Here is a 13,941-nt window from a genome sequence, read left to right as displayed (position 1 = left end):
ATTTTATTTAGTTATTTAGTCATGGAAAAGCTCTCTAGGATTATCTGCCTAAAGGGAGGAATGCCTCCGTGGAGAACGTTCTAAGGGAAACTGGCTCGTATATACTTTACACGTGGGGAGAAGTACTCCATTTTCATTATGATACCACCTAGCGACGACGCATGGAATTATACGTAACACCTGCAATGAGGGAAAAAAGACTTTCAGTGTTTCTCTTTGAAATGGTGTACTTTGCTACTTAAATGCTCCTCGTTTGGCTATATTAGTTTATAATTTTTCCCAAAATTTTAGTGCATGCTGTTTACATTTATGTTAACACAAAGACATTGGTTTTCAGAAATTAAAAAACACAAGAAAATGTTGTATAGAATATTTACATCAAATCTCATAAATTAAGATAAAAAGTTAAATATAAAATTTTACCAATAGTGAGTATTATCACACCAAACAGCACTGCAAGCCTGACAGCGATGTCTCATACTGCTTATGATGCTTAAATGAGCTGCATACCGCGCAACCGGTACAGTGGTTGGCGTCACTGACTGCGGTGCCGAAGAGCCCGTTTCGAATCCCGGAGAAGGCATGGATGTTTGTAAATGTAGAGTATATGAGCAGGTTCGGTCACTCTATGCGGTGAGCTCAAAGTCCTCTCGAGAGGTTATTGCTAGGGGAAGAATGGTGGGAGACTTGGGACCCGTCACCCCTCCCGAAGTGCTCTCCATCGAAACTGGGGAGCGGAACTGAGCTACGTCGCATTTTCACCTATAAGGTGCTCAAGGCTATTGCCAATGACAAGCATAATCTTGCGCTCCTTGCCACGAGGAATTTCGTGGCCTCCGGCTGACCATACGTCAAACAAGTGAGCATTAGTCAACAACAAATGAGCTGCATGGATAGCAATACCCATTGCGGTATGAAATAGCAGTTATAAAACTATCTAGAGTTTGGGGGCGAGATTAGAGGTCAGCAACAAGCTTCCAGAAAGCATACCACACATGGAGTTAAAGCCGGGAAAAAACGTGCTGGCTTTTCCGTTTGATTTATAGTTTCTTCTTCAAGAAATGGGATCCCAAGGAAAGCAGGAGCAGTGTGAGAATGGGTATTATCTGCTTACAAAATGAAGGTATCGCTAGTTGCGGCAGCATACGGGAGAACAATAAGATCCAGTATGTCGTCTCTCTACCTCTGTCTCTCTTTTAATGTAGCAAGCAACTCATACAGATCTGTGCACCCACCTGTGATACTCTTCTCCATATAAGAATAGTACCTCCAGCATATATATTCCCTTTCCGTATATTAGAAGGAAGATATGAAGCCTTTGCTTCTCGCCATTTGTGCACAAGTCGATAATAATTCTGTTAAGCAAAGTGGGACTCATCAATGAACAGAAAAGACCTCCACTGACTTTTAATCCACTTTACATGCTCCATGCTCAATTCAAAAGCTATCTCTCTGAAGGCGAAAGCTAAGCGAGATGCAAAGATTCATGCAGCATTCCGCATTTTATCGTGGTTGATACTATCCATCCTGTTGCAGAAATAAGCGCGAACCTAAGCTGAGATGGAATTGTAGTCTTGGTGCGACTTACAGCAGGTCGCAAGTAGGGTCTCTACAAAAGTCGTAACTTTTGGTCTACCTTTCATACGCCTGGTAGTTAGAAATTTGTTCCACGACCGGCTTACCATGGAGGAATCAGCATTCGGCCATTCGGAAACGACAGTGTGTCGTTGACCTACTTCTATTTGGTTAGTTTCTCTATAAAGCAATTCTGCTAGCAAATATCGCCTCGTACTCATTTTCGCACTTTAGTTACCTCAGATTGTTTAAGATATCGCCTTTTATTAAACAAAGACTACTACACAGCTGGGTTTAAGCTCTATCGTATTTACGTGAAATGAGCATTATGCAAAAGAGTTGCACTCATCTGACGCAACTTGTATTCATGCTTAATATATACAAATTTCAATAATTTTGAAACAGCTTTTGCCAAATTATGTAGATTTTTCAATTTGTTGCTTAACGTTTGGAAATCAATGCATATATATATCAAATGTTGTATGATCTTAAATTCATTTAGTGCGAAAACAAGTAACTACTACTTGCGCAATTGCTGCAAAGTAAGTTAATAATTTATTTACTAAATAATATTAATTAATTGATTATATTATCTCCTAAGTATAATTATAGTAGGATTATCTTAAAAGAGTGAATCCATACTAGTAAGTTATATTTTGAAAGATGTTTTGAAGTAACTTTTAAGTTAATTGTTAAAAAGGTTTTAACGGGAACTGGATTTAAATCATGAATCACAAAATTTCACTTGTAAAAGGAATACATTAAAGGCAAGAATTAAATTAAAGGCAAGAATTAAATTAAATTCATGTAATCATTGTCATTGATCGGAAAGTAGTTAAAGAAATATTGATTATATTATCTTCTAAGATTAATTTTACTAGAATTATCTAAAAATAGTGAATCAATAATAAATTTAATTCCGAAAATTATTTTAAAGTAACTTGAATGTAAATTGTTAAAAATGTTTAACGGGGACTTGTATTAAATCATGAATGACAAAATTTCAATTTTAAAAAGAAATTAAATTAAAAGCAAGTAATTAAATTAAAAGCAAGTAATTAAATTAAAGGCAAGTAATTAAATTAAAAGCAAGTAATCATTGTCATTGATCGGAAATTAGTTGACTTTTCAAGGGGAACAAACCAACTCCCGTTCAATGAACAATAATTAATGAATAAATACGAAGGTGTTTCGTCTTTACTCGAGCAATAAGGTTATGCCAAACCGGCAATTCAAGTCAGGCCAAATATTTCCGTGAATAGAAGGGATTATTCAAAGAACTTATTCTTATTAAGCATTTTAGCCAATTCAATTTTGAGTGAAAAGCAATTTCTGCAGTAAAATTTCGATAATGCTCGAGTAACCGTCCCCCGACACCCTCGTGTTTATGCATTTGAGTTCACTATTATTTGTAAAAATTAAACATTGGAAATTGCATTATGAAATAGGATTCAAAGTAGTTGAAATAAACATTAGAAAATTACAAAATATAGGATAAATAATGCAAACTTTGTAAAAACAAATCAAAAATAAAATAAAAATAAAAAATATAATAAGAAAAGTGAATGTACATGAAGATATAAAGGCCAGAAAAAGTATTAATTAACTTACGTTCTTTCTAGTGGGGAGTGGGCAAAGTGTTCTCTTTGCGTCTGACTCAGAAGTGTAGTGTTTCCGAAAATTCTTTAGCTGCAGCGGGGACTTGGGTGAAGTAATTTATGCTAGTGGATGGGACTAGAAATTCTTGAGGGATGTATTCTGTGGAGTTCTTATTTGAGTGAAACCGTCTGTTAAATTTTTTTCGAAAATACTAATGAATGGAAATTAATTAATTTCTGGCTAATTGTCGTGTCGAAGCGATTAAGAATTTAAGAAAGAAAAAAAGGAATTTTCACTGTCAAAGAGCTATTTGACAGACTAAAGATTATGAAATAGGCCCATTTTTTTAGTAACAGCATAAGTCTGAAGACAATTAGCTTTTTACAATATATACAACTGAGTAATTACACTATATACAAATCCTTCAACTAATAGTCATCCAGCTTATACCGCCTTCTCAGGTTTAGGAACAAGTTATCATATCCCTATCAGTTAAATAATTTAGAGTGAGTATTTAACGCCTGCTCTTTTAAGGCAATGGTTAATAAATTGTTTGGGTATTAGATTATTTTTGAGAATTTTAATAAGGAGCAAAATTTCGCGTTGTAGATCTATCGTATCTGTGCAGATATTTTAATTCGTTGTATTTGATTTATTATTGTGTTGTTAATTACTTTTTTTGGATATGTTGGAATTCCAATTTATTAATTTGTTAGTATTGAAATTGAAGTTTCTTGTTTTGTCAAAAAGTAAAATTTTTTTTTGTAGTTAATGATTTGAAGATATAAATAGTCTATGCTGTTTTGTGAATTATTAGTTTTATTAAGTGTAAGACAATTTGGATAAATCTCAGAGTGTTCAGTTTTACTAAAATTATTAATTGTAATAAGGTCATCAATATATCTGTAAGTGTGCTTGTAGTAATTTAACTCTTGGTGTTGTGCGTTTTTAAAATGTTATTTAGTTCATACAATAAATAATAAAGACATTTTAAATAGCATTTAAATAAATATTTTTTTAGATATTGACGGTGCAGCAATGATGAAGCTTCACCCCATAATGGTGCTCAGAATAGACGAAGATGCGTACAAATTTACCGAAACGTGATGCCGGTACTCGCTCGTCTATGCCAGTTCTGGCAACTGGGTAATTATTTGTTATAATTCAAACATATTTTGAATATTGCATTGTAATGTTTGTATTTTTATTTCAAATATTAGTAGAATATATGAAGATTGGACAAATAGATAGGCAAAAATAAAGCGTTATATTCAAAGTCAAGTAGTTTTTATGACGGAGTGGATTTAATAATGATTTCAGTATTATTAAGAAGTAAATTTTCCCTGAATGTCTGATAGCAAGGCACATAATTTTTAACTGCAAGCAATAAGATTCTACTTTGTGTGAAATTATATATTCATTATGCCAAATGTTGTCTATGGCTATACTACCGATCTTCATATTCCCAAGAAAAATTAAAACAGACTCATACTATTGATATTATACATTTATGAATTTTTAATAAACTGTTCAAAACTTTTGGTGTAAAAAATTGCTAAAACAAATAATACTTTTAGAAGAATCGTGTTATATAAAGCGTTTCTAAATTCGTTGGTTTTTCTCATTTTATTTGTATGCATTTAATAAATTTGTTTAAATTAGTTTTATTTTATTTCCAAATTTATAACTTTTCTTATTCAGGAAAACTATGATTTGGAAAATGTGGTAATGTAGCCTGTTCGTAGCGATTCACAGACGAAAATTAATTTACTGGTTGTCTAGAAAAACTACCGTATTAATTCATTAAATAGTTTTGTAGTATTGCATATCAAGCTGTTATCATTAAATGTAAATGTTGTTTCACAAGATATGTAGAAATATTGAATGTTTCATGAATCTTTTTCTACCCTATTTCTTTATATCAAAAGTTATTATTTTATGTATAGGAAACATATTAGTGAAGTTATTGCATAGCATTGTATGTAGGAAATAGTTTTATGTTTAATACGTATATTTTAACCATCAGTTAATGAAATTTTCTAGTGTTTTACAAAGAATGTCACATTTTTTGCTTAATTAAATGATCACTGCTTGGATTGTGTATTACAATCGTGAAAAAATTGATAGCTAGGAAAATTCAGCTCTGTCATACTATATAGATGAAGATTAAAAACTATCATGTAAGAACATTAAAAAGTACTGATAGTGTGATTAATGACGTGCTTGAAGTAGTATCTTATTATATTATGATGCTCTTTTATCATCAACATTTTCTCCTTTTTTGAGTATTCTCATTCATAATTAGTCTTAAATAATTGTTCTGTATTAGCGCTAATTGCTGTATGTCACTTTAAAATTTTAAAGTTGTGGTTTATATTTTTATAAAACAGTAAAAAAAAAATATTAAAGAGATTCATAAAGTAATGCCTAAAACTTAATTGTATATGTTACATTTCAAAATCATGTGTTATCTAATACAAAACTATATTAATTAAATATTCTTTTACCTACTCTTTTTATCAATCGATGAACGTAGTTTATAGAAAACGACGTACAGTTAAACAGTTAAGATTTATTTAAATAATTTTAAAAATTTTCGTTTCAATAATGAGCGCAGCATATGATAAACTAATTAATATCATGTTTCATTCTCTTATGCCAGTTGTTTTTAATCAATTTTATGGTATACTGTTAAGTTCTGAATTAATTATATAATGCAACTGTACAATAGGCTTCACATTCAAAATAAATATTGCTTTTGACTTTCCTTCCTTCATAATAATTATTTTTGGTAAATGAATATGATCAATATATATATAACTCACGCTTATGAAATTTTGAATTAATTATCCTGCAGTAAACAAAGGAATTATAAGTTAAAAATATTCCTTTGACTGTTAAAACTTTTGTGCACTAGTTTATGTAGTTGAACTCTCTAAAGCAAGGATTCTCAATCAAGGGGGAATACAATCAGCCTTTTGTGTGTTAACGTGTTTTTTTTTTTTTTTTTTTTTTTTTTTTTTTCCCTCAATGGCGGCACTTGTCTATGTCGGCATCGGCAACTCCCAAGGTCAGATGTGGTGGTCTCACTATTATGGAAGCGCCTAATAGGTGTGCCACCCTTGTCTCCTATGAGGAGACAACAATTACAGTCGTGCCTTCTCCGGGATTCGTACTGGGGCCCTTTGTTATCGCAGCCAGGCTCCTCTAACCACTATACCGTCTGGGAGACTATGCAGCTGGGTGTTAAACATTTAGTTTTAGTTTATGGATATGAAAAATTATTTCTATTCAAGTTTTAGTATTTATCAACTAACTTTTTAAAGATATATTTTTAAAGGTATGTATTTGTAGTTTAATTTATAAAAGTGTTTGAGGTCCTACTGATCAACTTTTCATTTCAACTGATCAACTTGACATTTTCTTTCTAGATAAGACAGCAAACATAAAATGTTACGTTTTTGAAAAATACAATGTTATATTAATTATTAAAATAAGAGGTATTTTAATCAAATTTCGCCTTAAAAATAAGTTTCATTTACATAGTAAACGTATAAATGTTATATTTTACCACAAAAATATAAATTAATTGTTAGGAATTGCATATATTTTAAACAGATCCCCATTCAAGCTACATAGCACTTACGAATTATTATTATAGATTTGTACAACGTATTCTATATGAAAGTCCTACACAGTATTTACTTGATTGTTAGGTCCAAAGGAGCTTTGTCACTGAGGGACTATTGTGTTCGTTTTGCGATTTTGGGACGAATCACTCTGAACGTCCGTTTCACTTTTCAAACTGTTGCCACCAAATATTATCGTCCTGTATTATATTTAAAGAAATTAAATAATGAAGAATGTGCATAAATGTATCTATGTTTCTAGCAATGTGATAAAACAACGGCACCTAGAGCCATCAAATTTTGAATGACGTAATCCTACTGCGAATACGGGCATCTGGAAGACCAAATTTGAAATTTGGAGTTTGGTTTACTATCGATTTCATATTTTGTAAACCTTTAACGAATATTTGATTAACAAACTGAAAGATTTCAAAGCGAGCAATGGCAACGTTGTACAGAATAAACATTTTTATCTCCAACACGTGAGACGGTGTATCGGAAATTCTAAAGATAGGCTCAATTTAAAATTATGTTGCGATATTGTTCTTGAACTGAATTTTATGGCTTAAGTACGAAGAATATGATATTTAATAAATAAAGTTTTAAAAATTACCAAATGTTAAAAAAACGCTCCTTTGGGCTTAATTTAAAATCTGAAACCTTTCGGATTTTCTTCGCTAATATTTTCTCGCTTTTTGTTTTCTTTTCTGCATAATTCGCAAGAAATCGCATATAAGTATAAAAATGAACTGTCAGACTGTCAGTTCTGATTATCCAGGACGGAGCAATACACTAACATTATCTGAGTTAAATTAGATTTTAGTAACTATTTCATACTGCAATATATCAACTGTAAATAAACATGATCTCCCCAGCTGGGTGCAAGGAAGTAATCTCTAAATGGGCATCACTGCAGGCATTGGTTTAAATTGAAAGAAGCTGAAAAATAACATTTTATTTAATATTCTTTAGAAATTTGAAAAGAAATATATATTGCACTAATGTAACTAAGTTCTTTGTTTTTGATTTTAAGAATGAAAAACAAAGAATAAAATAAAGGAAAAGAGAACCAAAACATGCTCCAAAATTTGCTGTTCCATTTGTTTTCTATTATTAATAATTTTTTTTTCAAAACACGAATATAAAGATTTTAGTTGCTCATTCTACAGTCGTCAGATTTCGACTCTGTAACTAAACCTTTTGAACAAGTGCCACAAACAGCATATCCTAAATGGTTTATATTTTTCTAAAATACAATACGAAATGATAAATGACTTTGGAAGATCTGACTACGCCGGTTTGTTATATCGAATCAGATACTTATACAATGATTCTTTGAAAGGTCATTTATCATTCTACCTAAGAAAACAATAAAGTAGCAATTTCAAAAAACGCTTCGAAATGTATATGGCTTATTTCTTCTATTTTCCCTTAAACTTTTCATACATAAGAAATGTTCCTGAAGTTTTGAGACTTCACTATAGTTTCTAATCACAAAGCTTACTGTGTACTTCATATGTAAAAGTATTCGCAATACTAGACAATTAATTGGATGATATATCACGCCTTACTTTGAAGGGGAGAAAATTTGGAATGAAATTTGAAGCAATAGGATCACTGGTAGTAGCGGAAACTTAGCCGACAGGACATTTAGCCCTCATGGAAATTTAGCCGACAGGATAGGTGCAGGTACAGGTAAAAGTATGAGGGACACCAACCATGTCCTGTGGGTCAACTGGTAGGGCTTTCCCATTCTAACTATTAAAAAAATACAAGCATTATTAGAATTTACAGAGAAAGGTTGAGGAAATGGAAACTGAACCTATCCAAATGATCTAGCGTTTATCCATTATGATACATACTATAATCAAATCACATATGAGATGTTTAAGAATTGAACAAAGCATTTTAGTGATACAAAAATAACCCGAAAATTAAATTAAGCGAAAATAAGAGCAATTTTGTGACTGAAAGAAAGATAAAATGTCATTACAAGATTGTGAGGATTATTTTTCATGAAAGGCTTCATCATTGTTCGAGACAGAAACTCAGTCACTGGAAACTAATTTCAAACAATTACTTTCTCAGAAAGCAAAGTATTCTGAAAAACAAATTTTAGGAGCACGATATAAGCAGTAGTAAAAAATGCATATTTTTTAGTTGACTAAATGACATAATTTTGCATGGAGAGGCAAGCAAAGAGGAAAAAGATTTACGGTAAACAATTTCGGTTTTGGAATAAGAATTCTGATCAATATATATATAAAAATTAAGAACTCAAACTGGCGATTCCCACTGCCTGAAAATAAGACCCATCCATCAAATGGCAACCATGTTTGTGAGATTAAAATATGCCTATAAGCCGATAAAATGCAATGTGGCTATGGCGTTGTGTAAATAGTTCTTAAGTAATAAGTTATAAAAAACATTATGAAATATGAAACCAATGCTTCCCATCAATAATTCAATAAAATTCAAGGCATGTGCTATCAGTGGAAAACATAGCGAACCATATATAGGAAATTCTGTGAAATAGGATGCTTAGCAATGAAGAATTTTAAATGATATTTATGGGTACTTTGCAGAAAAGGAGGTGTCTCCTTTTACTTACATCCGTTACGTTTTGCTGCTAAAACACAGCAATTTGTTAAAAAAATAATTAGCTCCATTTTGCAGCCGCCAAACTTCTATCAAACTATAAATATATTAATTATAAAACATATATATTGTATAATTTTATTTTATTCTTTCTGTTATATATGTAATAAATCTGATCAAAGCATTTAAAGGTAACCAAAAAAGTTCTTGCCATTTCTGATATGACGTTGGAAGAGTGAACCGCAACATAAAAATAGTCGCCAAACTGGAATCCGGACCAACAGTATAAAAGCGCGTTCCATCGGTGCGGGCCACTTTCATTCCTACTTCGGGTATAAGTATCTCACGTCGCTCTGGCTCAACCCTAAGTTCGATTACTTGCTCCTGAGCGTGAAGGTGCTCGTCCCCTCGCTCTGCGTTTTCGCTGTTCTGAGGTATTAACCTCTCGTTTTTCTGAGTTTGACTATTGTGACTGAGAAACTGCTGTGCTTTCTCGATTGTGCGTTCAGGTCAGCATGCAAACCACTATGTTTAGTATGCTGTAAAACGACCTGCTTTTACCCTGTGCTTTTTAAGCAGACTTTCTGCATTTCACTACTTCATCAACCGGCATCATGGAACGTTTCCTGGACTTCATTGCAGCTGAGATTACTCAGCTGGAACTCCGTCAAGAAGACAAAGGTTTCCTTACCCCTGAAGAAACAAGAGACCTGAATTTGTTCAAAAAATTCCGAGCTCTTGCTGACCAGGAATTTGTGAACTCCAGAAAACAGGACGGCCGTGCTAAGACCAAAACTGATGACAACCCTGGCTTCCCGCCTCTCCCAAAGATCAACGCTCGACGTGCTGAGAGTCCCGCCAGGTCGGATGAGGACTTTACAAAATACAAGGCTTTAGATGTCAGCTCTGACTCCGATGGAGAACCCAAAGGAGACAGAACCAGACGCACCAGAAAACCTGCGAAAAAAGCTGTTACACCCCTGGCTGCTGCAACTGCTCCTGAAATTCCAAAGACTCACCCTGTTGCTGATCTCACTCCGCAACAGAATATGGACACAGACCCCGCCCCAGTGCAGACACCTCCAACCAATCAGAAGGCTCCGTTCAACAGTGCGAGAAAACTGCCGCCGATTATAATCAAAGACAGCAGATTCACATGGAATGACTTAAAAACGCTGTTTAATAATAAGAATTTTTCTCTGCACGATTTCTATGGAGAAAACATGAAGGACGGAATCAAGATTAAAGTGAAACTGCCCACCATTTATCGGGAAATGGTAAAAGTGCTAGAAGAAGAAGGCATCAGGTATCACTGCTATGCGCTTCCCGAATCTAAACATATAAAAGCTGTGATACGTAACCTCCCTCCTGTCTTACATCGACCCTGAGGAATTTATGATGGATCTAAAAGAACATGGACTCGACGTCGTGCGGGTCAACCAACTCACTATCAGGCGTAACGGAGAAGTTATTAAGCTTCCCCTGTTTCTCGTTACTCTCACCCGCAAGGAGAAAAACAAGGAGATACACCAGTTAAAATTTGTGCTGGGAATGAAGATTAGTGTTGAGAGATACCGTGGCCGTAAGGGACCCTTGCAGTGTTATTGCTGTCAAGGGTTCCATCACGCCCAATCGCACTGCAATCACGAACCACGTTGTGTTCGTTGCGGTGAACCTCATGAATCATTTAACTGTGACAAGGATAAGGCAACTCCGCCTAAATGTGCCAATTGTCATGAGATAGGTCATACAGCTAACTACAGATTATGTGTGCGCTTTCCAAAACCAAAAACCACTCCGGCTGTGAAAACGTTCTCTGATCGGGTAGTGCATAATAAAACTTATGCACAAGCTTTAAACACAGGCCTCGCTCCTGAATTTCTAACTGAAGCAAAACAAGTTGCAGCTGAGCTACGTATGCTTGTCTCTGCTCTAAAAGAAACTGGATTTACTCTGATGGCAAAATCAAACGTATCTCAAGATCATACTCCTGCAGCCCCTGTTAATGGCTAATTACATGAAAAAGTGTACTCCCGTACAAATAATGATATGGAATGCCTGCGGGCTACCCACCAAAATTACTGAACTGCACCATTTTTTAAGTGAGCATGATATTGACATTGCAATCATATCAGAGACTCATGCAAAACCATGCCAACGCCTGAGAATTGCAAATTATAATTCATACCGCTGTGATAGACTTTCACACAGAGGTGGTGGTGTGGCAATATATGTGAAACATAATTATGCATCTTGTCTTATATCTGATTCAAGAAATTTTAATTGTGAGCAAACTACTGTGTGTGTCACACTTCCTGTGTATAATAACATCAATTTTTGTGCTGTGTATAACCTCCAACGAATAGACTATGTGATAATTTTCTAAATAGCATTCTACCGGATGACATACCTACCCTTGCTGCCGGGGACTTTAATGCTAAGCATATAGACTGGAACTGTCGTCGGACAAACCTAAATGGTAAAATTCTCCATGAATATATTTTATAGCATCCGGTGGCGCTACATGCCCCACCAGAATACACGCGGCTTCATAATAGAATTGAATTTTCTGATATACTAGACACTGCAGTCACTACAACGACTATCCCCGTTGCAATGGAAGTATTTCATGAATTGTCCTCTGACCACCTCCCCGTAATCGCAACATTAGGAGTGACAAAAACTTCTGAGTTCTCTACTAAGCGAATTACGAATTGGAATCTCTTCAGCAATATCATGAAAAATTCACCTCCTCGACTGCAAAATCTCAATACCAAACAAGGCATAAACACCGTAATTAATGCATTAAGTGAAAGCATTCAAGGAGCAATTAAGGAAGCCAGTACTGAAATTACTAATCGTGATAAGGCTTTCAGACTGCCCCTTAATATACGACAGCTTATGAGAGAGCGAAATAGACTCAGGAAATGTTATCATTTAACGTGGGACCCGGCACTTAAACGTGAAATAAATCATAAAAATAAGCAAATTCAGAAGGCCATTAAAACCTTCAAAGAAGAACTATGGGATGATAAAATGTTAAATCTGGATTCTAGAGAAGGTACATTCTGGTCTTTAATCAAAAATTTTAAAACTTCCTTCACAAGTAATCGACCCCTCTATGACAGAGGTAATATTGCCATCTCCAATCAGGAAAAGGCAGAAATCTTCGCAGCACACCTCCAAGAACAGTTCTCGCCAAATGATTGGCCAAATGACTCTGATTTCGAATTAAAGACCCTCCTACGAGTGAGGGATTGGCTCAACGCCCCTTCAGTCAGACTTCCGATTAAATATGCCACTCCTACTGAAACGACTAATATTATCAAACACCTGAGACAAAAGAAATCTCCAGGAATTGATGAAATCAGCAATACAGCAATTAAAAATTTGCCGTCTAACATCATCTGCAGCCTGACAAGTATTTTCAATGCTTGTCTTGCTCTTACTTTCCAACACCTTGGAAAATTGCTAAAATTATTTTACTACCTAAACCGGCCAAAGATCAGACCCGACTAGACGGATATCGTCCTATTAGTCTACTGCCGGGCTTAGGCAAAATTTTTGAGATAATTATCCTGAATAGACTGAAACCATATTTTCAGCATCTTCCGCCGGAACAATTTGGGTTCCGTGCTCACCTCTCAACAACGAAGCAACTTGTCCGAATAACCGAATTCGCTGGTGCAGCTCTGCACTGCAAACTTAATATTGCTATACTCATGCTAGACGTGGCGAAAGCATTCGACCGCGCCTGGCATGAGGGCTTAATTGCTAAATTAATTGACCTTCAACTGGACAGAGAACTCATTCTGCTAATCCATTCTTTTATCAGGGATCGGACATTCAGAGTCTCGGTAAAAAATGAATTATCCAGCACTAAAATAATGACTAGCGGTGTTCCACAGGGTTCTGTGACTGGCCCTATACTGTATCTATTCTGTTTTGTCTTGGTTTCATGTTATTACTAACTTTGTGGATTTTATTATTTTCCGGGCCTGTCCCATTTTGGCCATGTGGCCGATTTAAATCGGCTGGGGGGGCGGGGCTGCGCCCATACAAAATACAAAATACAAATACTCTATCTATTCTACGTTTCAGACTTTCCGAGATTGCATTTCAATCATAATTCTATGCTAGCCTGTTATGCAGACGACACTGCCCTAGCAGTGAAGTCTGCTAACATTAATCATGCTATTCGGAAGACACTATTCCCTCCATAGAACAATGGTGTGGATATTGGAAGATACGAATTAACGCTCAAAAATCGCAGCTCCTACTCATAAGGAAAAGGAAGAAAAATGTTCCGATCAGGCAAAGTATTTATCTTTTTAACGAGGCTGTGCCTATCGTGAAACAAGCCAAATATCTGGGCATCACCATCAACGACAAGCTCACATGGCAGCATCACATTCAACAAATCAGGGATAAAGCGATTAAAGTCATGAAATGTTTATATCTCATGATAGGGAAATATTCAAAACTTTCGTTGGACAAGAAACGACTTATTTATCTAGCCACAATCCGACCCATCATGACG

General features: G+C 34.8%; 1 protein-coding gene across 2 annotated transcripts in view; it reads left to right on the top strand.

Moving 5' to 3' along the window:
* The window catches only part of LOC118185412 (nephrin-like), a 1,505,573-nt gene that overhangs the window by 1,429,403 nt on the left and 62,229 nt on the right, over window positions 1-13,941 (top strand). For both annotated transcript variants that reach the window (XM_085813712.1, XM_085813714.1), the window contains one exon: window positions 4,196-4,320. In XM_085813712.1, coding sequence (XP_085669838.1) covers window positions 4,196-4,281 — 86 coding nt within the window. In that variant the 3' untranslated portion in view covers window positions 4,282-4,320. The remainder of the gene's footprint in view (window positions 1-4,195; window positions 4,321-13,941) is intronic.

The sequence above is a fragment of the Stegodyphus dumicola genome, chromosome 3 (assembly GCF_044657685.1).
Source record: "Stegodyphus dumicola isolate Sdum_Otavi_A_Nest chromosome 3, ASM4465768v1".
In the NCBI taxonomy this organism is placed as follows: domain Eukaryota; kingdom Metazoa; phylum Arthropoda; class Arachnida; order Araneae; family Eresidae; genus Stegodyphus; species Stegodyphus dumicola.
This window is presented reverse-complemented; position numbering and strand designations above follow the sequence as displayed.